Source organism: Cololabis saira, chromosome 15 (genome assembly GCF_033807715.1).
Source record: "Cololabis saira isolate AMF1-May2022 chromosome 15, fColSai1.1, whole genome shotgun sequence".
Classification (NCBI taxonomy): domain Eukaryota; kingdom Metazoa; phylum Chordata; class Actinopteri; order Beloniformes; family Belonidae; genus Cololabis; species Cololabis saira.
Window position 1 is genome coordinate 40,959,420 of NC_084601.1, and position 25,842 is coordinate 40,985,261.

General features: G+C 41.0%; 1 protein-coding gene across 1 annotated transcript in view; it reads right to left on the reverse strand.

Annotated features, from left to right (window-relative positions):
* The window catches only part of LOC133460934 (zinc finger protein 501-like), a 63,531-nt gene that overhangs the window by 35,462 nt on the left and 2,227 nt on the right, over positions 1-25,842 (reverse strand). The window contains exons 2-5 of the mRNA XM_061741649.1: positions 25,539-25,685; positions 25,414-25,454; positions 13,321-13,975; positions 7,104-7,114 (exon numbers count right to left, since the gene is read on the reverse strand). Coding sequence (XP_061597633.1) covers positions 7,104-7,114; positions 13,321-13,975; positions 25,414-25,454; positions 25,539-25,685 — 854 coding nt within the window. The remainder of the gene's footprint in view (positions 1-7,103; positions 7,115-13,320; positions 13,976-25,413; positions 25,455-25,538; positions 25,686-25,842) is intronic.

Sequence of the window (25,842 nt, forward strand, 5' to 3'; positions counted from 1 at the left end):
CAAGGTAATCAAAGAACTTTACCAAGTCTTCTTGGATCTAAGCCCGTGTGTGTGTGTGTGTGTGTGTGTGTGTGTGTGTGTGTGTGTGTGTGTGTGTGTGTGTGTGTGTGTGTGTGTGTGTGTGTGTGTGTGTGTGTGTGTGTGTGTGTGTGTGTGTGTGTGTGTAAAAAATGGGAGGCTGAGTTAGGCATAGAAGTAACATCGGACTCGTGGTTGGATATTTGTAGTGACGCACACCTGGTAACCAACTCCAATACCTGGAGGGAATTTAAGTAGAAAGTAATATCCAGATTCTTTAGGGCACCTCAAATAGTGGCCAAAATGGGTCAAAATTATTCAAATGTATGTTGGAGGGAATGTGGGGCACACATCGGGAACCACTCTCATATATTCTGGACATGTACCAAATTAAAACCCTTCTGGGTGGAGGTATCTGAAGCATTGAAACAAGTTTTCGATCAGCCTGTCACAGTCGCCCCTGTGGTGATGCTGCTGGGAGCTATACCGGAGGGTTTGGGGAGCAGAGCCAAAACGTATCTATTGCATATATTACTTACAGCGGCTATAAAATGCATTACTATAAATTAGTTAAAACCAGATCCGCCCACGTATAATTTGTGGGTGGAGAAGGTAAAGGACATCTACCGAATGGAGCGAATTACTTATTCTTTGAGACTGCAATTGGATATATTTTGTTAGAGATGGAGCCCTGCAATGCCCCTATTAATGGAGCGGTAGACTCAAACCATTATAATTTGGTAATTCCTAGATTTGCTGTCCTACACTTCCCACCAGACCCCCTGGCGGGTTCGGGTTTGCCTTGTCCCTTAATGTAGTTTCTGTCGATGTCCTGTTGTACGCAGGGGACTGGGACTAAAAAACGGCCCTGGACTTTGACTAGGCCCGGCCCAAAGCAATCGGCGCGTGGAAACTCAACAACAATAACGCCTTGCATGAGTGTCACAATACTTAATTGTGGCTCATGATACTATACCATCCAAATTATAGCAATATCACTGATTTGACTAGATGTGTTAAGAGCATAGTATTCTAGTTTAACTTGAATACTCTCACATAGAAATGAAGGTCTCACTACAGTCCCTCTGGTTGAACCAATTCAAAACAGGTATCTGAAATACACAACACTGTATGAGTTATGATAAATCACAATGTAAAGAGGGTGTAAATATACAGTTTAACTTGAATACTCACATAGAAATGAAGGTTGAATGTTAACCTAAAAAAACAAACCAGCAATGCCATTTTTCTCAACGTTTAGGGATAAGGAGTTTCTTCAACAGGTCACTTTTTTATGCAACTCTGTCATTGTCAAGGGACATGAGGATGTCTTTCTCTGTGGTCATAAGCATGGTGTTCTTGTGACTGTGTGCTCCCCCCTCACAAAAGAAAAACAGAGAAACATATTTTCTCATGAAAAAATTTAATTGTCTGAAAGATGGTTCAAATGTTATTTCATTGCCCGAAAAATATGATATTTTGTTACTTGGAAAATTTTAAATATGTTTTGTTGGTGAGAAAATATGTTTCTCTATTTTTCTTATTTTTGTGAGGCGGGGTATATATTGTTTTTCGGCACTACCTTGTTCTCTATAGCTGATATAACATGAGTTACTCCTATGTGGGATCAATAAAGTTCTTATTTTTGCCATCTGAGAAAATTAAATATATTATATTTGGTGCCTAACTGTTTCCAACAATCTTTTTCATGTGGGAAGTCAGGATGACATTCCCTTCATCCAAATGCACTTTTGTTCTTATTCTACCAAAGTCCATGTTGTGCACCTTTCCAAAAAGACACATGTTTACAGCACCAATAATTTCTGTATTAATTCTGATTTTTGATCGATTTCTTTTTATGTTTTGAAGATAATTTTAAAAATAATACCGGGTTAAACTTTAGCCAAAACGAGGCGTAGTTTAATAGAAAAACACAGAAAAACTCCCACAGGGAACTCAGAACTTCTTCACAAATAATTTAAAAATCACAGAGAGGAAAAAAAACACCAGTAAACTAACAAACAAAGCTCAGAGTTAACAAAACAAACCAGCAATGAACAACTCGCAGCCCCGTTCTTTAACTTCTCCTCCTGATGAGCTGACGGGCTGCAGGTGGTTTAAGGATGATTTATGGTTCCGCATTAAATCGACGCAGAGCCTACGGCGTAGGTTGCGCAGATTTGCGCGTCGCCGCGTAAGCTACGGCGTAGGCTCTGCGTCGATTTAACGCGGAACCATAAATCAGGCTTCACAGCGCGACTCACTGTCCGCCGCGCAGCTCCTCGCCACACCAACTCCGCGCTCATGTATTTAATAAATTTGTAAAGCCCATATATTTATAAAGCCCCGCCTGGCCGAGCCCTAACACTGTGGCCGGCCGCCGGCCGTCCTGGAGTACCGGCCGTTCTGTGATTCTCCAGATTACACAGATGGCAAGTCCGCCCCTGGTTGTACGTGTGTTTTTGTTTGTATTGTCCGACGCTGCCTTCATGCTGCTACTGTGGGTAATTATGTGTATGGAGATGTGTGTAGGGATGTACTGTATTTTATTTTATTTTTTTATGTATGGAACAGCTGAGTATGTGTGTATTTGGGAAAAAAAAAAAAAAGGAAACAGTTGTGATACGTGGCTATTGTATTCTATATGAAGTTGCCTAATAAAAACAAAGTTAAAAAAAATAAATTTGTGTATCTTGTCCTACGCATTTGTGAATTGTTCTGTGCATTTGTGAATTGGTCTGTGAATTTGTGAATCTTGTCCTGTGCATTTGTGGATCGGCGTGTGCATTTGTGAATTTTGTCCTGTGCATTTGTGAATCGGTCTGTGCATTGTGAATTATGAGACTGTTCTAGCTCCATACTTGAAACTGAAAAGGCTTTTGATAATGCAGCCAAGATAATGTAAGTCATCTTCTCTGTTACAGAATCATAAAGGAAGACCCAAAAGATACTGCTGTGATGATTGCGAGCAAGTCTTCACTACTTCATCAAACTTGAAGATCCATAAGAAAACTCACAATGGTGATAGACCACATAGCTGTGATCAGTGTAGTGCGGCTTTTGCCCAGCGAGGTCATTTGACGAGTCACCAACGTATTCACACTGGGGAAAAGCCTTACAGATGTGATCAGTGTGGATCGGCTTTTGCCCGGCAAAGTGATGTGACGAGTCACCGACGTATTCATACTGGAGACAAGCCTTACAGATGTGATCAGTGTGGAGCGGCTTTTGCCCGGAAAGGTCATTTGACGAGTCACCAACGTATTCACACTGGAGACAAGCCTTACAGATGTGATCAGTGTGGAGTGGCTTTTGCCCAGCAAGGTACTCTAACGAGTCACCAACGTATTCACACTGGGGAAAAGCCTTACAGGTGTGATCAGTGTGGATCGGCTTTTGCCCGGCAAGGTCATTTGACGAATCACCAACGTATTCACACTGGATACAAGCCTTACAGGTGTGAACAGTGTGGATCGGCTTTTGCCCGGCAAGGTCATTTGACGAGTCACCAACGTATTCACACTGGAGACAAGCCTTACAGGTGTGATCAGTGTGGAGTGGCTTTTGCCCAGCAAGGTCATTTGACGAGACATAAACACTGGATAAAAAGTGTACATTTGTGATCAGTGCTGATATCATTTATTTTGAGTGTTCAGTTAAAAGGCACCAATTTACTTTAGTTAATTCAGTTTGAAAGAAATAATTCTGGTGGTTTGATTGTGGGAAAGATTTTGAATATTTTTTTTTAAAAAACCAGCAGATTCTTACAGTTGTAAGAGCTGTTCAGTTATAACCAGATTTAGAAAATGAGGTATAAGAATTCAATTCAAAAGTCTTTATTTTGAACATGATGGTAGTGTAAGTAACAGACATGCTCGAACATACTTGAACAATGAATGCAATATTTTTTTTTGAAGCAGCAGCAGTTTTGACATGTTCAAGAAGAAGTAAAAAAAACTTCTCCTACCCCTTGAAGTCAATACCATGTTTTCACATAGACCCTTGTTATTAGATGTCAAAAGTCTTGATGTATTGAGAAGTTACACAAATTACTATTAAAATTTTTACACAGTGTAAACATATTGTGGTATCCACTTTATTCCTGGAGGCGCTTCTGTAGAAATGATTATGGGTGTAACTTCCGGTGAGATGCCGGAAGTAGCATGAAGCCATTGACTAACTATGGCAGCTGAGCCCGAACAGCAGCTTATTTTAAAGCAATTTGCTTTCAATTTAGCAGAGACGTTACGGGTTTGTTTCTGACATTTAATATTTAACATATTTATCAACCGTAGCATTTATTAAAATGTCCTTGCGGAGCTCGGGTACGTCGTGTTGCGGAGGAAAACCCGCATCCTACTTTGTGGCTGGAATCTGTTGTGCCACAGCAGGTTAGCTTGGCTGTCTAGTTATCGAAGGGTTATTAATAATTGTATTAATAATTAATAAAGTCGACTATTTATCAAATTGAATGATCAAAAATGATAAAAATCCTCGGGCACCACCCTGTTCCTTAAGCAGGGAAATGATAACTTTTAACAACAGAAAATCAGTCTTGGATGATTAAGGTTTAAGTATAGTATAATATAATTGAAGGGTGAGATTCGAACACTGGCTCTGTTCAAACAATCAGATATGACCAAAATTTGCATGAAACAACAGAAACCACTTATTAAAAATCAATCTGAATTTATTTACATACCGGTATCAAAGCAGATGTAATTAAATACCCAAATAAATCCTGATGGCACACTACATCATTATAAAACCATTAATTAAGAAAACAACAAATCAGTAAAAATGAAATGAAAGTTAAATGCATGGGATGTAAAAGAAATCAAAAGCAATAATAAACATGATATCAACGAACTTCTATGGTTTAAAACATTGTGGCTGCACAAAGATGGCTGCGGTGTTTAAAGACGGCAGGACTCTGTGGTATTTAAAGATGGACGCGCCCTCGCCACGTGCAATCGGACCGGATGGCAAACGCGGGCGTTTCAAACGTGACTATGGCAGAAAACAACGACTACCAAATAATCAAACACGATAATGATAACAATGATGATGATGTATACCGTAATCTCAGTTCGGAACACAGATTTAGCTCTGAACCGCTCCAATTTACTGATAACCAGGGCTCACGACTTCACACAGTTCTGAACCGCCCTTAAGTCCTACTGATCACTGCTCATGAGCTCACGTCTCCTCGGGATCCAGAACGGGTGCCTGCGGGCTTGTCCACTGGGGTCGCGGTCCTGCTGGGGGATTTCCCAGTCAGTCTGTCGCGTCCCGTCCCTTCCCCTGAAACGGATTAGACAGCGGCGGGGCCGCCTCGTGCCGGGCCATGCTTCCGGACCAACGGAGGCTCTCGCGCATTCCTAGGCGCGGCGGGGGACAGGTCATTCCTTGCCGTGCTTCCCTGCTCGCCGGTTGCCGACGCGCAGCCGTCCAGGCCCCGGGAAAGCTCACAACCGGGCGAGACGCCGGCTGTCCGTCCAGGAAAACCGTCCCGATCAGCAGACAGGGGCTCGGAGCGGGGAAGGGGCTTCAGTCGGAGCGTTCAGTCGCAGCGGTGTCCCAATCTGATGGCCGGGAGCGCGTGGGCCATCATCCGATGCGGGCCTCCTGCCTCCCCCCCAGCCCGGGGGGGAGAGAAAGATGGGATCTTGGCCCGGAGCTAAAGATCCAGTTGTTCCAGGACGAGATGTTGGGGGGAAGAGATAAAAAGGGAGAGAGGGACGCAGCGCCGCGGTCCGCGCCGTGGATCCTCGGATCCTCCGGCCGGACCGGCTGGGGCACGCCGCAGATCTCTCCTCTTCCCCCCCCTTTGGGGGGGGAAGGTCGTGGTCCCTTTGGCCCGGAGCCAAAAGTGGACGAACTGACCCACTGGTTGATGAAGGAAAAAGAGAGAGAGAAAAAGGAGCAGCGCGGCGTTTTGATCCTACGCGCGCTGCGGTGACGTCATCGGTGCCTCGCTTGCAATTGGATGCGCGCCGCTTGTAGGCGCCGCCCCCCCCCAAGCAAGGCATGCTGGGGGTTGTAGTTCATGGCAAGGTGGCCATTTTTGGAGGCACATTACAGCCGATTTTCGACTGAGCAGTTTCAAAGTTGAATATACACATTCACAAAATGTTCATACGTTTATAAGTTCAGAGTCCACATGAGCATATGGGCGAGGCCCAACAGATCCGACAAACCACCGGAGAAGAGACGCCAAATCCTCCGAAGGATTGACAGCAATGTCATGAGAACATCAGGTATGATTTCAGGTTAATGTCATGAGAACATCAGGTATGATTTCAGGTTAATGTCAAGAGAATATCAGGTATGATTTCAGGTTAATGTCATGAGAACATCAGGTAAGATTTCAGGTTAATGTCATGAGAACATCAGGTATGATTTCAGGTTAATGTCATGAGAACAGCAGGTATGATTTCAGGTTAATGTCATGAGAACATCAGGTATGATTTCAGGTTAATGTCATGAGAACATCAGGTGTGATTTCAGGTTAATGTCATGAGAACATCAGGTATGATTTCAGGTTAATGTCATGAGAACATCAGGTATGATTTCAGGTAAATGTCATGAGAATATCAGGTATGATTTCAGGTTAATGTCATGAGAATATCAGGTATGATTTCAGGTTAATGTCATGAGAACAGCAGGTATGATTTCAGGTTAATGTCATGAGAATAACAGGTGTGATTTCAGGTGTATGGAGGACACAGCATTGTTGTATTTGTCCGGTAATGACAACCTTTAGTATTATTTATTATTATTTTCTGTGCAGTTAAAATACAAAGTGTGTTTATGGCACGGACTGCAGGGCAGCATTAGAATAAAAATACAATAGTTTCACTACAGATGTGTTGATAAGAAAAATGTTTTTTTGTTAATTACATTTTAAATCGTAGCTGTGATAATGTACCGGGTTTTTCCTAAATTTCTGGAGGGCTTAGGTGATGTGGTTGCAGGTGGGGGGTTGTGGGTCTTCCCCCAGGTACATTTGATGAGGGGGCTGGGGGTGTTATAATGGTAGGGAAAACCCTAATGTATCATATCTTATCTTAATAATTGTGTACTGTATTGCTCCCTCAGATGAGCCTGACCAGATGGATCAGAAGGAGGAGCTGTGATCAACACCAAAGCTTCCTGTGATGTCCAAACACAGTGGTCAGACCCAGGGATGGAGGACCACACTTATTCTATTATTTACTGCTGGAGATGAGGTGATGGGTGACCGTGGTTTCACAGTTAGAGACTTGCTGGAGGAGCGTAGGGGGAAGCTAATCATTCCAGCATTCACACGCAAAGGATGCCAGCTGACCAGTGAGGAGGTCACTCACACACGCCGCATTGCTCATGGCTGCATTCATGTTGAATAAGGAACCTGAAGGTGTACAAGATTCTTTCTCAAACAGGACCAAATTAACTTTGTGCCCAAAATTGACAAAATGCTCAAGATTTGTGCTGGTTTAGTGAATTAAAGAGCTGAGTTTATTTCAAGTGAAAAGTGAGAAGACATTTAATATTGCACTTAAACATACTTACATATTTCATTCATTTAACATTTTCTGAAAACAATTGAGGTTCAGTTAAACTTACAGTATATTTAACACATAACTCTCAACAGGTTAAGTGTTGTATGTAGTTTGTAGAGCTGCACTTACATATTTCATTCATTTAACATTTTCTGAAAACAACTGAGGTCCAATTGTTATTTTTTTGAGGAAATAAAAGTCCAAATGGTGTGATTTCAGCTTGTCAGGTGTGAATATTTTCTGGTTTCTTAAGTCCTCCGACAGTAAACTGAAGCTCTCTGACTTAAGACACAAATGTAATGTGCTTTTGTTAAACAATATTTTTGTGTTAAAATGTTTTGATTCATGTCCCTATATTGTATGTCCTAATATGTCAGGAGGGGATCTTTCAGGTTCTGTTTTTAATAAAACTGAAAACAAAAATGAAGTCTGTTGTACTGTTTCCCCCCTAGCTTTATACAGAGGGGCAGAGCTGAATCTTCTTTGTACCAAATTCATCTACAAATGTTGGAAGCATGTGTGAAAGTTCTGGAGGTGTTTCATGTGTGTATCTGAAGTCTTTATCAAATGAAATGTGGAACTCCAGGTGCTCAGTTGGTGTCCTGATAACCAGCTCTGCAGCTCTGCAGCCCCAGACACATCACTACCAGCTGGACCTGAAAGAATAAATACAAAAGAATCTTACAGTTTGTCTTAATGAAGGTTCACAAGTAGCCTACCTGTCACATTAGTTCATAGATTATAAGCAGTACTCGAGTTGTAAAAAAAAATCAGGGGCGATGGTGGATTTTATCATATGGGGACAGATAATTTGTGCTGATTACAAATAATATAATATATTACAAATAATAGCAGTGACCAAAAAACCTCTAGAAAAACTGCAGGAATGACATAGCAGCAGTAAAAGGAAGCCTTCTGTAAGCTTTAACTTCAGCTTTTTGTTGAGTCCTAACCCAGGAGAGCAAAGATCTCTATATTGAACAGGACAATCACCCAGAAGACTACAACTCCCACAATGCACCAGCAGCAAGGTGGTTGCTGGGAGCTCGTTGGCCAACCCGGAACACCTGAGAAAGCTGCTGCCATGAGCATGCAGACACACACCAAACAACAAGCAAGCAAGTTTACTCCTGGAATTCTTCTCCAAGGCTCTAATGGTCGGGGAATGCTGCTTTGTTTAGTCTGTTTAAATCTTCCTCTGTGGCTGAATGTATTGTTAGTATAACATTATACATACCTTTTTATATTTGGCTTTGACAAGAGCAGTATTGCTCAGTTGGAGTTGTTGAATAGTCCAGTGGCTAATGACTTAAAACTTGAAGATGCTGACTATAACATTAATTGCATTTACTATATTTATTATTATATTTATATGAATTTAAAAGGCTACTTAAAAGACTATAAAAATGCCTAAATATTTGCTAAAATGTTAGAGCTAAGCTACAAGCTCATGGCTCATGGTCACATCGACATAGTCATAGTCACAAGATTGCTTGAGTATTGATTTATTATACCATTCATTATAATTATACTTGACTTATCTAGATAAAAGTTAATATGGTATATTTAAAAGCTTGCAGTATACTTTAATTTGAATTATTATTATTATTAGAGGTGAACTTAGTCAAAGTTACATTTCAGCATGTTGGCTTTAATACTGCTTGACATTACTTTATAATTTATAAAATAATGTGATTAAAATGCTGACTTTAATTTATATATTGGTTAAATAGTTGAATTTAATACTTTAATTAACTTTAATTTCAACTGAATTTAATTAATGTTGATTTTGGATAGAATGGCTTTAATTTAAAATATGGTTAATCATTTAAAACTGACTTTGGCAAATGATTAGTATGACTTTAATTTAAAAGTGTCTACCTTTCATAGTAAAAGTAAGTTAAATAAATGCTTTTGTTTAAAAAACTTTAGTGTTAAAACTTATTTAAAATTATTGTTTAAAGGACACTTTGTTTAATGTGTTTGAAGGCACTTTAATTAAAAGATGGTTTATTGTAATTTAATTTGACCATTTAAAATGTAATTGTTTAAAACAGTTAGTTTGTTCAAAATGACATTTGTTTAAATACTCTAAAATAATTGTTAAAGGGTTTGTTTAAAAATACTTTTACTACTTTTGTTTAAAACCAAATTGTTTATTTAAGAGACATTATTTGTTTAGAAATGTTTAAAAATATAACTACTGAAACAGGACTTTTTTGTTTAAAAAATGATTGTTTATTTTGACAATGTTGTTAATCATATGTTTCCTTGTTTTAAGGTTAACAACCTAACTACGCTACTATTCGAAGACCCCCAACAAAGACCAACAAATTGATTTGAAAAGTTGGAAAAATAAAGTTGGAAGAGGTTGGAAAGAAGCTGAGTTGTTGTCCTTCTGTCCAGTTGGAGAAAATTGGAGTTGACTTTACAATATCCACTGGGCTTACATCAAATACATCAAAACACAACAATAAAAAACACTTTTCTGAACTTATCAATATGACTCTGTCCTTCACAGGATAAGTAAAATGGATCACTGCAAAAACTCAAAATCTTAACAAGAATATTTGTTTTATTTCTAGTTCAAATGTCTCATTTTAGTAAAAAAAAAATCTCATTACACTTAAAACAAGACTCATCACTGGAAAAAACAACAATTTTCACCTGTTTCAAGTAGATTTTCACTTGAAATAAGTAAAAAAAAATCTGCCAGTGGAACAAGATGTTATTGCTTGTAATGAGAAGATAAATCTTGTCCCACTGGCAGATTTTCTACTCATTTCAGGTGAAAATTGTCAAATGTTATTTTTCTGGTGATGACTCTAAATGTTGAAATAGCAGTAAAACCACATTCATTGATGAAATGACATAAGGGATGGAAAGGGGGATGATTTGGACCGTTTTTATTTCAGGGGGGATACCATCCCCCCTCATCTCGAGTACTGATAAGTAACAATATTTACCCACCTGGAGGTAGTATCCACTTTGCCCATTGGGAAGAATGAGATACTTCTCATCTTCTAAGCATTTCTTCACTTCTTCAGGTCGTCCTCCCATCCCTCAACAGCAGTAGGCAGAGGTAAGATGATATTGTCCCGTTTGAGCTGTGACAGGTGGTGTTTCCACATGTTTTATATCCCAACGCTCGGAGAAAGAGGGTTAACGCGTTCACTCAGCAATTAAACAAACGCCGGTTCTGGCAGCACCGGAAGTAGCACCCACAATTCGCGCAAAGCCTCATGGGGCGTAGGAATAAGGTGGATAAAAAACATTTCCTCCACATATATTCCTATTTCCCACAAAATGATGTGTTCCAAACACTTCTTATGGACCGCAAGTTCTGCATATGCTATAAGTCCCACTGGACTATTCTCTTGGTACTCAGACCAACCATGGCACTCTGGCCATTCTCTCTTTAATGTTACCCGAGATATTAAACCTTTTTTAGAAGAGCGAGTCAAATTCGAAGGCAGGAGAAGCAAAGCATTCTCACAACACAATCAAAGTCAAGTGTTATGAAATTGCAAGCGTTCCTAAACATCTCTACAATAACGTTCTCAATATCCTCTGCTCACAACCACACAGCGGACTTACCTAAAATTTTGGGATGACGTCAACCTTCCTCTGGTACTCCAGTTCACAGACTTTCGACAACAGCCCAGCAACAATAATTTGGGATTTTGTAAATGGACCCCTTTTACCTCTGAGTAATTTGGATAAAAGTCACTGGTGTGTCGTTGGTCTGGAAAGAGGAGTTTCCATCGAAGGTCTATTGTCATCCGGGTCACAGCACCAAATTGTTGAAGAATAATATAAAATCCAGTTCAGGAATCCGCTGTGAGGTTGAGAGTTTTATTTCAGTAAACCGGCGGTGGGCAGGACCAGCACAGATCGTGTCTGAAGTTGGTATGCCGACCCAGAGAGGTTTGACAACAGGGCTTTTATACAAAAAGTTCAAAGCACAGACGGCAAGAATCAACAACCCAAAGGTGAAAGACAAGGAGCAATTAAAAGCTATTTACAGTCAGATGTGATCATTCAGTTTGGAACTACCCCATAGTAAGTCAGGAAGTCCATCATATGGCATCCCTGAACACCTGAACCCCTGCAGGGACGACGCCTTGCAGGTGGCTTCAGCCTCATACCCTTGCTTGAGACACATTGTCACGGAATTTCCGGCTTCCTGCACCCCTGCTGAGACGGCACCATCGAAGTGGCTTCGGCTTCCTGCCCCTGCAGAGACGAGGACTTGATCCATGGGAAGCTGACATTCAGGTCGACCACGGTGCTGTCACAATGCCTCATCACATGGAATTTTTAATTTTGCACACTGATTTCAAAGAATGTCAGTTTCTGTAGTTCAGAGGGAAGCAAGCGTTAAAATATGTCCCTCAGCATGAGCCTCTCAGAGCATGCAGGAGAAAACCTGCAGTATCCATCTTGCTGTCAAGACTTGTAGCAGAATTCTTTTACACGATTTTCTTTGTTATGCCCGCCGACTTTGCAGGTCAAAGCATGTCAGTTTCTGTAGTGTAGCGGTTATCAAGTTAGCCTAACACGTCAAACGTCCCATTTGAAACTTGGTGGACAATTGAAACTTTACAGTGTTATTATTTGGACTTGGAAAACCACTCCAGTCCTCTTCAGGACAGGAAGGCCGACCATCTCTTTCTTGCATTGGCTCTCATTGCAGTTCCACAACTGTCAAAAAGAAAGTCATTCACCTACACTTTAAAATGTCCAACTTTACAGGAAAAAAGAAACATATTAACTCCTTGCTATAAAAAAAAGTGAAAAATTGTTTTTTCTCAATGTTTTTTTTTTCACACCCAAGACATCTCTGTGGTGGATGATTTTTTATTCTACCACAACAGGGCAACTAATATGAAGCCATATATTTATTTCTAATATGATTGATGTTGTGCCACAGGGGAGGTGCTGGTTCAGTTAAAGAGTCATTAATGATTGTCGAAGGACAATCATTAATAAAGTAGATTATCAAATTGAATCAAAATGACAATCAAAACAGCTGATGTGATCAGGAAAATGATAACTTAACAGCAAAAATCAGTCTCAAGGTAGATTATTCTGCAGAATAATAGTGAAGGGAGGAGTCCGAGCACAGGCATTTGCAACAGCAGTTGTGACAAATATATGTAAAATAAGCACAAACAACTTCTCCCATTCCAATTAATCAGAATTTATTTACACAAGTGTCAAGAAGGTGGCAAAACAACGTTTTGGAAAAATTCTGATGGCTAAACTACCCAAAAACAACAACTAACTAAACATGAACACAAAACTTCAGACTACCTGTGTGTGTGTGTGTGTGTGTGTGTGTGTGTGTGTTGGGTGGGGGGGGTTGGTAAGAGCAGAATGAAGGGAGAAAACAATAAGATGAACAAACACACTCAACTAATGAGCACAGTTGTGACGGGATCACCAGTCCGGCTCACAACGTAAAACAAACTTTTAAAATGTGTTACTAAGTTTCTGAACTGAACTCTCAAAATAAATGATATCAGCAATAATCACAAATTTACAATTTTTATCCAGTGTGAATACGTTGATGTCTCACCAATTGATCGTGCCGGGCACAAGCCGCTCCACACTGATCGCATCTGTAAGGCTTTTCCCCAGTGTGAATACGTTGGTGAGTCGTCAAATGATCTGGCCGGGCAAAAGCCGATCCACACTGATCGCATCTGTAAGGCTTTTCCCCAGTGTGAATACGTTGGTGACTCGTCAAATGAGCTTGCTGGGCAAAAGCCGCTCCACACTGATCACATCTGTAAGGCTTGTCTCCAGTATGAATACGTTTATGTCGCTTTAGATCACTTTGCTGGACAAAAGCAACTCCACACTGATCACACCTGTAAGGCTTGTCTCCAGTGTGAATACGTTGGTGACTCGTTAGGTGACTTTTATGGGTAAAAGCCGCTCCACACTGATCACATCTGTAAGGCTTGTCTCCAGTGTGAATACGTTGGTGAGTCGTTAGGGCACCTTGCTGGGTAAAAGCCGCTCCACACTGATCACATCTGTAAGGCTTGTCTCCAGTGTGAATACGTTGGTGAGTCGTTAGAGCACCTTGCTGGGTAAAAGCCGCACCACACTGATCACACCTGTAGGGCTTGTCTCCAGAGTGAATACGTTGGTGACTCGTCAAATGACCTCGCTGGGTAAAAGCCGCACCACACTGATCACACCTGTAAGGCTTGTCTCCAGTGTGAATACGTTGGTGACTCGTCAAATCACCTTGCCGGGCAAAAGTCGCTCCACACTGATCACAGCTGTAAGGCTTGTCTCCAGTGTGAATACGTTGGTGAGTCGTTAGATTATCTTGTCGGGTAAAAGCCGCACCACACTGATCACAGCTATGTGGTTTATCACCAGTGTGAGTTTTCTTATGGATCTTCAGGTTTGATGAAGTGGTGAAGACTTGCTCGCAATCGCAGCAGTATCTTTTGGGTCTTCCTTTATGATTCTGTAACAGAGAAGATGACTTACATTATCTTGGATGCATTATCAAAAGCCTTTTCAGTTACAAAAACATTTTTATCTGTGAGCTGAGCTGGATTTGCGCGCGACTTTTGAGACTCCCCTGACGTGACTCGATTCACAAATGCATTTTTTTTTTTAACACGGAAGGATCTGCAACCAATCAGATATCTTCCTTTGTTTCAGCCAATCATAAGAGCGCACCCCACGTGGGGGACGATTTACTCGTAAACCAATCAGTATCTGCCACATAGTGTGGGGCACACTGTAATTGAGCCATGTGGATAAATCCTCACATCTCCATCCAGAACTTCTGTACCGGTGTACAAAACCATGAAGCATGTATATGATTATCAGGGCTGTTCTCTGTACACTGTGACCAGATATTAGAGGTTGCAAAACCCATCTGGAACATCCTTTGTCCTCTATAATGTATTCTGTAAAGAACTTTGTACTGTATAAGTTGCAAGTTTGGATTCTTCGTCATAATGAAATTATTTAAACATATTTGTGACCAAGAGATTTGGTTATTGTTAAGAGAGAGGTCAGCCGCCCTTTTGGAAATCGGAAGAGAGACTATCTATTTTGGACATTAACCTGTAGCGTTTCGATAGTAATTTTGGGGTGTTTAGATTAAGTAACTATTTTCTTAGCGGGAAGTTGCAGATCCAGTTGGTTGAGTTTATTTTTTTTATTATTATGGACTTAAGTTGTTGGTATTCTAAAACTTTGTTACTGCTAATTCCATATTGAACAGTGAGTGTGTTAAATGGTACAAAATGTCCACTTATGATTATATGTTGTAGATACTTTATTCCTTGGTCTCTCCATTGAGTAAAGTTTACCATCTTTACATTTTCTTGATTGTTCCAGATGGGTGTGCGATCACATGGAAAAAAGTGAGACTTTGGCTATTTTAAGGAAGTCGCACCAGGCTGTCAGAGTTGAGCTAATATAAATGCTTTTAAAGCATTCATGATGTGTAATATTTTGACTGATAAATGGTAGATCTGAGATTTCCAAATCATTGCAAAATACTTGTTCTGAATCCAGCCATTGACTATCTAGTAAGTGGTTTTTGCACCATTTTAAGATATACTGTAACTTATTAACTAAGAAATAATACTGGAAGTTGGGTAAGTCTAAGCCTTTGGATTTTTGTAATGTCTTTAAGCTAATACGTGGTGTTTTATTTTTCCACAGGAATTTTGACACGACAACTCTGACAGTCTAGGGGAGATGTTTATGCCTAGATATCTAATGTTTCCTGATTGTAATTTAGTAGTTGCTGTATTCTGGAAATTGCAGTTGATGCACAAAACTGTGGATTTGGACCAGCTGATAAAGTAGTCAGACAGAGATGAAAATCCATCTATAAGTGCAATTGTCTGTGATAGTGAGGTTTGTGAGTTCTGGAGGAAGACTAGTACATCATCAGCATAAAGACTTATTTTGTGATATAATGTTTTACATTTGGGCAGCACGGTGGCTTAGTGGTTAGCACTGTTGCCTCACAGCAAGAAGGTCCCCGGTTCGACTCCCAGGCCCAACAGGATCTTTCTGTGTGGAGTTTGCATGTTCTCCCCATGCTTGCGTGGGTTTCCTCCGGGTACTCCGGTTTCCTCACACAGTCCAAAAACATGCATGCTAGGTAAATTGATCATTCTAAATTGCCCAGAGGTGTGAGTGTGAGTGTGCATGGTTGTTTGTATATGTGGCCCTGCGATGGACTGGCGAACTGTCCAGGGTGTAACCCCTGCCTCTCGCCTGGAAATAGCTGGGATAGGCTCCAGCAGACCCCCGTGACCCTGCAAAGGATAAAGCGGGTATAGAAAATGGATGGATGGATCTTTTACATTGTATCCCTTTAATATTTAGGTTTTTGCCTAATAGCAGCTGCTAAGCGCTCAATACCTGTTAATAGTGGGGGAGAAAGATGACAACCCTGTCTGGTACCTCTTTGCAAGTTAAAGCTTGTTCAAATTTGTCCTTACACATGCCTTGAGAGAGCTATATAATATCTTTATCCAGATGAAAGATAAAAGATCCAAATGCCAAATCCAAATTTGTGTAAAGTTGCCAATAGAAATTTCCAACGATTACCCAATGGAATGCTCTTTTTGCCTCTAGAGATATAATTGTAGATTCCTGTTTATTGATATTGGAATGATCTATAATAGAGTAGTTTACGAGTATTAGTAGAAGAGTGTCTACCCTTAATACAGGGATTAAAGCAAAAAAATATTTTTGACTGAAAATTTTTTTTCAGGCCAGTTCACATTTCCCCGCCATCTATGCACTGCACCTATTATGAAAAACAGGTTTTCTCTTGCTTTAATATATATAAAGTGGTCTCCCCTCATCCTGCCAATTCACAGAAGGAGGAAAGCAACCAAATTCTGCAGTGTCTGTACAGCCGCCCGGATGAGCCGTCCAGTGTGATGTGGATCTACGAGCCAATAAGATTCTGCTCCCGTCGTTACGTAATGACGGGAGCGATTTACATAGGTTAGCCTCCGATGCGTGAAACGCACACAACTAACTCCGCTGGCCGGAGCTTCCGTCATTTTTTCGTAGCGGTGTATCGCGTCATTCAGGGAGCCAATCAGCACATGCCTCATTATAATATGACTGGGATGTTGCAGACATGGCTCAGAGGCTGAATTTCTAATTTATTTAGCAAAAACAATCAAAAGCTTGTTTTTAAGACACTCAAGGCCTGTTCAAAATAGGTACTAGATGCCATAATAGGTCCCCTTTAAGAATGACCCCTTTTCTGCTGTGCGGTCGCTTCCCAAAAGTTTCAAGTAAAAAAGTTAAATGTTGTATTAGCCCTTCGGTTTTCTAATACAGCATTTAAGGTGTAAGGACACTTTAACCAACACTATTTAATCACTTGAGACCAATAGCATTTTACTGAAGGAAGGTGATTTTAAGCAGTTTTATTATTGTCAGTTTGCTTTTAATTTATAGTCCACATCAATTCGTGCAGTCCTCTCATTAAAGCCTTAGGCCTGTTCTCCTAGATCTGAGTCAACCTGGTAAGCTCGCATTTCTTCATCCAGTTGACCAGCTGCTCTGATGTCACTGCATTTGGCAAGGCTTCAAAGTAAGATATTTCAAGCCTTTATTTGTTATAATTTTGGTGATTATGGCTCACAGTTTATGAAAACCCCAAATAAAAAATCCCCAAAAATTAGAATATTTTATGAAATCAATAAACAATTCAACCATCAAAATGAACATGTCTTGCTTTGCATGTATTGAGACTATGTAATATATTCGTTTCACCTTCTTAAATTGAATTATTAAAATAAATAAATAAAAACTTTTACACCATATTCTAATGTTCCGACCTTCACCTGTAGCTATATTTATATTTACTATAGGAGCATAGGCTATTTCAGTTGCTATATAGTTGTCTGTCTGTACAGTCGTGCAAGTTCAATGTTATTAAAGCACTTTAAATCAAAGCATTTTGTTTTTTTTATATGAAATAAATACATTTCTATGCCGTTTAGAAATTTTGGGGATGTCCCTTTTTTGGCTCCTGCGCAGCGCTGCTGAAATCAGGCGTTCTTTATTTCTATTATTGATAGGTGGTAACCCTAGAGGCAACCCGCCGGGGGCCGCGTGAACGGGTCCCCGACGGGCGTCGCAGCTGGGGAGATCCGCGAGAACGGCCCGGTGCGCGTCCAGAGTCGCCGCCGCCAACCGCCGTACCCGATCCCCCCCGCCGGCCCGCCTTCCGCGCGGCACCGGACACCGCCCCGCAGAAAGACCCCCGCCCGACGACGCGCCAACGCCGCTGGACGAAGGCCCCGCGCGACGGGCAGAACGCCGCGCCGTCGGCGGCGGGGGGAGGAGGGCGACGGGGCGACTCCTCCCCCAGACTACCCCCTTGATCCAGCACGCCCTCCTATTTCTGATTGGCTAATACCAAGGCTCTGGCTTGCTTAATTGGTTTACAATAACGTCAGTTTAATGCCTAAAGGCTGATTTATGGTTCCGCGTTACACCAACGCAGAGCCTACGGCATAAGGTATGCGGGACGGTGCGCCTCGCCGCGTACCTTACGCCGTAGGCCACGGCGTAAGGTACGTCGTCGATTTAACGCAGAACCATAATTCAGGTTTAACATGATAACGCACGTGCAAATGTTTTTTTGTTCTTTCTTTTTTTTCCTCCTAATTTTCGAATTGACGGAAATCCGTCTAGAGACGGAGAACTTTAATCCCTGCTTAAGAAAACCTGTTTGATCCGGGTGTATAATAGAAGGTGTAATTATTTTCAGACGTTTGGAAAGAGCTTTACTGATTATTTTGAGATCTACATTTATAAAGAGATATTGGGCGGTAGCTCGATGGGAGCATAGGATCCTTATCTGGTTTCATCCATCCATCCATCCATCCATCCATCCATCCATCCATCCATCCATTTTCCGCCGCTTATCCAGAACCGGGTCGCGGGAGCAGCAGTCTCAACAGAGATGCCCAGACTTCCTTCACCCCAGACACTTCCTCCAGACACTTCCTCCAGACACTTCTTCCAGCTCTTCTTCCAGCTCTTCCCCCAGACACTCCATCCAGCTCTTCCGAGGGGCGTCCGAGGCGTTCCCAGGCCAGCCGAGAGACAGTCTCTCCAGCGTGTCCTGGGTCTTCCCGGGGGTCTCCTCCCGGACGGACATGCCTGGAACACCTCCCTAGGGAGGAGGGACATGCCTGGAACACCTCCCTAGGGAGGCGTCCAGGAGGATCCAATACAGATGCCCAAGCGACTTCAGCTGACTCCTCTCAATGTGGAGGAGCAGCGGCTCGACTCCGAGCTCCTCCCGGGTGACCGAACTCCTCACCCTATCTCTAAGGGAGCGTCCAGCCACCCTGCGGAGGAAACTCATCTCTAAGGGAGGAAACTCATCTCTAAGGGAGCGTCCAGCCACCCTGCGGAGGAAACTCATCTCTAAGGGAGCGTCCAGCCACCCTGCGGAGGAAACTCATCTCTAAGGGAGCGTCCAGCCACCCTGCGGAGGAAACTCATATCGGCCGTTTGTATCTTGTCCTTTCGCTCACTACCCAAAGTTCATGATCATAGGTGAGGGTAGGTGTGTATAGTCTAGACGGATTTCAGAAAAAAGGCCTTTTATAAGAAGTAAGGAGCATTTATGGGTACAAGTCGGGAACCGGCCTACCTTACATATTTCAAGGGTGCTGAGTCCAAAAAAAACGGTACCCGAGTGAAATTTGGAGTTTTTGACCTTCTAATTTGCATATTAAAATGGCCGCCAAATTGCCCATCTTGCTTGTTATTGGACCATTTCCTCCTATTTTTTTTTGTAAGTAGGCAATCAAGATGAGGACATTAAGTTTCTAGATCGATAGTTAAGGGTCAAACAAGGATATAGTGGAGGCTCAGTGCCTTTTTTATGTATATATATATGCAAAATACCAACTTTTAAGGTGAAATTAAGCATTATTTGTGTCATTTTTTAAGGCCGACATAAATAATAAATAAAGGTTACTCTGAAATTTTCCCTGTTGATATGACATATGATGTACACCATATTATATGATAACAAAGAAAAAAATCCATTGCAAGTTGTCTGAGATTTCATGTTTTTTTTTTTTTTTTTTTTTTTTTTTCAAATTAAGCATTTGTTCTCTAAATTCTCTAAAAACCCAGGTAAATAGGGAAAAATAATCGAAAAGAGACCACCATGAAACGTACCAAGTTGAATATTTAGATCAGTACATAGCATGGTCAGTCCCATCGCTGAGGACCCTTTGCCTGAGGTGAATTAACAGCAAAGAGGATCGTAACAGTTTCACACGCTTTGGTACCTGCAGCCACTTGCAGCCACCTATAGCCACCTATAGCCACCTATAGCCACCAGCAGCCACCTATAGCCACCTATAGCCACCTGCAGCCACCTATAGCCACCAGCAGCCACCTATAGCCACCTATAGCCACCTGCAGCCACCTATAGCCACCTGCAGCCACCTATAGTCACCTATAGCCACATATAGCCCCCTGCAGCCACCTATAGCCACCTGCAACCACCTAGCAACCTGCAGCCACCTATAGCCACCTATAGCCACCTATAGCCACCTATAGCCAAATGCCGAAAATCGGGGCTGTTATGCACTGCAATGTGTACATGTCAGAGTGATGACCAATGTTTGTTTAAATGTGGAGTTGTAGTCCTCAAGCATACCAAGGCAATGGGTAACCAAAGAACTTGGAAAAGGACTGCAGAAAGAAATACTAATCAAAATGAAATTCCAAAGACAAATGGCACACAAGCAAACTAGAAAGGTATAAAAACAATTTACCAAAATAAAATGACCTATGGAACTTACAGAAGAAGACGGATGAAAGCAAAGCAATTTAGCTAGAAACATGAAAGAAAATATACAGAAACAAGATCTGATCTGTATAACTGTTCAAGGGAAGTTTCATGTTTTTTTTCCCCTATTCACTTAAATTTTTCAATTTTTGAATTAAGAGCATTATGCTTTGTTTGCATAAAAAAATGAATTTTCAGACAACTTGCAATGGTGTTTTTCTTAATCATTATGTAATATGGAATACATCACATATCATATACACACTGGGAACATTTAAGAGTGATATTGACTGAATATTTATGTCGGCCTAAAAAATGACGCAAATAATGCTTAATTTCACCTTAAAAGTTGGTATTTTGCATACATATATATATATATATATATATACATACATAAAAAGGCACTGAGCCTCCACTATATCCTTGCTCTGACCCTAGACTATAGATCTAGACACTTAATTCATCATCTTTGAATGCCTACTTACAAAAAAACTTGGGGAAAATGGTCCAACGACTGAGCAAGACAGGCAGTTTGGTGGCCATTTTGATATGCAAATTAGAAGGTCAAAAACTCCAAATTTTGCTCGGGTACCGTTTTTTTTGGATTCAGCACCCTTGAAATATGTAAAGTAGGCCAGTTCCCGACTTGTACCCATAAATGCTCCTTACATTCACTTTTTGGTACATCCCGTCTAGTCTAGTCTAGACGGATTTCAGAAAAAAGGCCTTTTATAAGAAGTAAGGAGCATTTATGGGTACAAGTCGGGAACCGGCCTACCTTACATATTTCAAGGGTGCTGAGTCCAAAAAAAACGGTACCCGAGTGAAATTTGGAGTTTTTGACCTTCTAATTTGCATATTAAAATGGCCGCCAAATTGCCCATCTTGCTTGTTATTGGACCATTTCCTCCTATTTTTTTTTGTAAGTAGGCAATCAAGATGAGGACATTAAGTTTCTAGATCGATAGTTAAGGGTCAAACAAGGATATAGTGGAGGCTCAGTGCCTTTTTTATGTATATATATATGCAAAATACCAACTTTTAAGGTGAAATTAAGCATTATTTGTGTCATTTTTTAAGGCCGACATAAATAATAAATAAAGGTTACTCTGAAATTTTCCCTGTTGATATGACATATGATGTACACCATATTATATGATAACAAAGAAAAAAATCCATTGCAAGTTGTCTGAGATTTCATGTTTTTTTTTTTTTTTTTTTTTTTTTTCAAATTAAGCATTTGTTCTCTAAATTCTCTAAAAACCCAGGTAAATAGGGAAAAATAATCGAAAAGAGACCACCATGAAACGTACCAAGTTGAATATTTAGATCAGTACATAGCATGGTCAGTCCCATCGCTGAGGACCCTTTGCCTGAGGTGAATTAACAGCAAAGAGGATCGTAACAGTTTCACACGCTTTGGTACCTGCAGCCACTTGCAGCCACCTATAGCCACCTATAGCCACCTATAGCCACCAGCAGCCACCTATAGCCACCTATAGCCACCTGCAGCCACCTATAGCCACCAGCAGCCACCTATAGCCACCTATAGCCACCTGCAGCCACCTATAGCCACCTGCAGCCACCTATAGTCACCTATAGCCACATATAGCCCCCTGCAGCCACCTATAGCCACCTGCAACCACCTAGCAACCTGCAGCCACCTATAGCCACCTATAGCCACCTATAGCCACCTATAGCCAAATGCCGAAAATCGGGGCTGTTATGCACTGCAATGTGTACATGTCAGAGTGATGACCAATGTTTGTTTAAATGTGGAGTTGTAGTCCTCAAGCATACCAAGGCAATGGGTAACCAAAGAACTTGGAAAAGGACTGCAGAAAGAAATACTAATCAAAATGAAATTCCAAAGACAAATGGCACACAAGCAAACTAGAAAGGTATAAAAACAATTTACCAAAATAAAATGACCTATGGAACTTACAGAAGAAGACGGATGAAAGCAAAGCAATTTAGCTAGAAACATGAAAGAAAATATACAGAAACAAGATCTGATCTGTAGAACTGTTCAAGGGAAGTTTCATGTTTTTTTTCCCCTATTCACTTAAATTTTTCAATTTTTGAATTAAGAGCATTATGCTTTGTTTGCATAAAAAAATGAATTTTCAGACAACTTGCAATGGTGTTTTTCTTAATTATTATGTAATATGGAATACATCACATATCATATACACACTGGGAACATTTAAGAGTGATATTGACTGAATATTTATGTCGGCCTAAAAAATGACGCAAATAATGCTTAATTTCACCTTAAAAGTTGGTATTTTGCATACATATATATATATATATATATATATATACATACATAAAAAGGCACTGAGCCTCCACTATATCCTTGCTCTGACCCTAGACTATAGATCTAGACACTTAATTCATCATCTTTGAATGCCTACTTACAAAAAAACTTGGGGAAAATGGTCCAACGACTGAGCAAGACAGGCAGTTTGGTGGCCATTTTGATATGCAAATTAGAAGGTCAAAAACTCCAAATTTTGCTCGGGTACCGTTTTTTTTGGATTCAGCACCCTTGAAATATGTAAAGTAGGCCAGTTCCCGACTTGTACCCATAAATGCTCCTTACATTCACTTTTTGGTACATCCCGTCTAGTCTAGTAGATTGACCGGTAAATCGAGAGCGTCACCTTTCGACTCAGCTCCTTCTTCACCACGACGGTCCGGGACACCGACCCCGAGATACTTGAACTCCTCCACCTGATGGCAGGACTTCTCCACGCCACCCTTTCCCGATGGAGAACCATGGCCTCGGTCTTGGAGGTGCAGATTCTCATCCCTGATGCGTCGCACTCGGCCTCAAACCGCCCCAGCACATGCTGAAGGTCCCGGTCCGATGAAGCCAACAGGACAACGTCATCTGCAAAAAGCAAAGACGAAATCCTGTGGTCCTTGAGTCTTGTTAAAGACAAGAAAGCCCTTAAACTGTTTTTCTTTACTTGAAAGATGTGATTTAATATGATATGGCCCTTGTGAGTTATTTTTTATTTTATTTTTTTTATTTCATTTTTATTTTATGTTGTACAATAATTAGATTCTCAGTGTATATTTTGTGATACTGATGTTGCTCAACCCAAGGCAAAAGTTTGTAATTCTGATATGTGCCTTGTTTGTTTGTATCTATGTTTCAATAAAAAAAAAACATTCTTATGTCAAACTAAGTTGAGGATTAAAGTGAAGATTGTGTATGAATTAGCAGGAAACATCAAGATGAGAATATGTTTTCTCATATTCTCTCCTTCAAGAGTCACGTAAACAAAATTACAAAAACGGTGAAATGTAACCTTGCAAATTTTAAATCAATTAGACCCTCATTAACAACTGAGGCAGCCAGAGTCTTTATGCACGCAATGGTGTTATCCCATATTGAATATGGCTTCACAAACTGGTCTTTTACCAACAAAACCATGCTCAACCTGGCGGAATCTTTGTATAAGAGAGCGATAAAAATACTCGACAAAAAACCCATAACACATCATCACTGTCAGATACTTAAAAAATATCAACTCCTTAGTTTTGACAACCTCACTACTTTTAAATATGCCTGTGCTACATTCAAGATCCTAAAAGGTTTAGCACCGCCCCCACTGTCTGTCTACATAAGACAAAATGAAAACGCCAGCCATACAACCAGGGCAACCTCCAGAGGTGATTGCATAATCCCATTCAGACGCACTGCACATTATAGTATTAATGGTATATTTATAGTGTATTAATGGTGTATTTATAGTGTATAGTGTATGCACAGGGGCAGAGCGTACTGTCAGTCGAGGGTAGAACTCTGGAACTCATTACCTGTCGTAGTAAGGGACTGCAACACATTTGCCACATTCAAGAACAGCTTAAAGAAATGGCTATTAAGTAAACAGGACTGTAACCATGACCCTCGGTAAAGATTCATTTGTCACCTTGTCACTTTACTGCATAATAACATCATAGTTTTAATAATGCACTTTGCCACTTTATTTAAACACTGACAATCTGATTGTAAACAAGAGGTGATGCTTCATGCCATCACCTCTTGGTTGGCTATTTTTTTTATGTAAATGATTACTCAGCTGACTAGTAATTATCTACCTCTTCTTACTTTTTCGTTTTTTTTCCCCTTTCTCTTCTCCTTCCGGCCCCATCTCCACAATCTGTTTACTCTACAACTGGCATAGAACCTTAAATTCCACAACTGAACAATACATGTGATCTGGTTTTGCTGCAGCCCATTCCATCTTCACTCTCCCCTCCCCTTCCATCCTCCTTGTCTTTCCCCCATTATAGAACTTTAACTTTAAACCCTCAGCACTTTAATCGTAACCAGCACTTTAATTTGCTCTGGCACTTTACCGCCTAAACTTTTAACTGCTAAATGTGAAATGTGTGTAATGTATTCACTATTGCAATATATGTAAATGTCTAAGATCGTGTTAGTAAGATTGATGTGTCAGGTTGTTCTCCTGTTCCTTCTATCTTAAATAGAAGCAAAATAACAAGAACAGAAACTTTTTGCACGCTATATTTGTATTTGTTCTAACTTGTTGTTTAACTTGTCTTTCTTTTATATTTTTAGCCGGGGGACTACCAATGGAAACTAGCTCTCTAGCTAAAATTGGGTGCATTTGCATTTTTAATTCTAAATGTATATGAATGTACACTGTCCCTTCCCAAATAAACTGAATTGAATTGAATTGAATTGTCAGATAGAAAGTTTGGGCAAGTTAACCTGCATGGGGACCTTTCTCCAGCAGAGAGCAGCAGAATCTGGGCAAAGGAAACGGCGCCAGCGACCTCCGTCGTCACTTGTGTCCAGCTGGTATCAGACCGGGAACAGCGCCACTCGCGGCCACAGCCAGAACTGCAGGTCGCGTACGCGTTCACTGTCTTTTTGAGAACGTCCACGCGCCAAATGAACGCAGGATACGCGTGACGACAACGATGCGTACGCGTTCTGAACTGCAAGTAGAACTGAGCCCTAACTGATGACGGTTGGATTCTTCCTGATGTTGGTCCTCAAAGGCCTTCAAGAAAGCAGCTCAGCGTGAAGTCAAGACACTAAACTGTGGTGTTTGTTTCAAGATAACGGAGCCTGGAAGCAGGTTTACCTTCCTCTTCCTCAGCTTGGAGTCGTTGAGCTCCTCCTTGACGGTAATCTCCTGCTTGGGCGGCAGAAGTTCCAGCTCCCTCTCCTTGGCTTCTCTCAGCAGCTGCTCGGCGGTGATCTGCACCTCGGCAGGAGCTTCGTTCTTCACCTGAAACACCACAAACACCCTGAAATATCTCTGCAGGAGCTTTGTTCTTCACCTGAAACACCACAAACACCCTGAAATATCTCTGCAGGAGCTTCGTTCTTCACCTGAAACACCACAAACACCCTGAAACATCTCTGCAGGAGCTTTGTTCTTCACC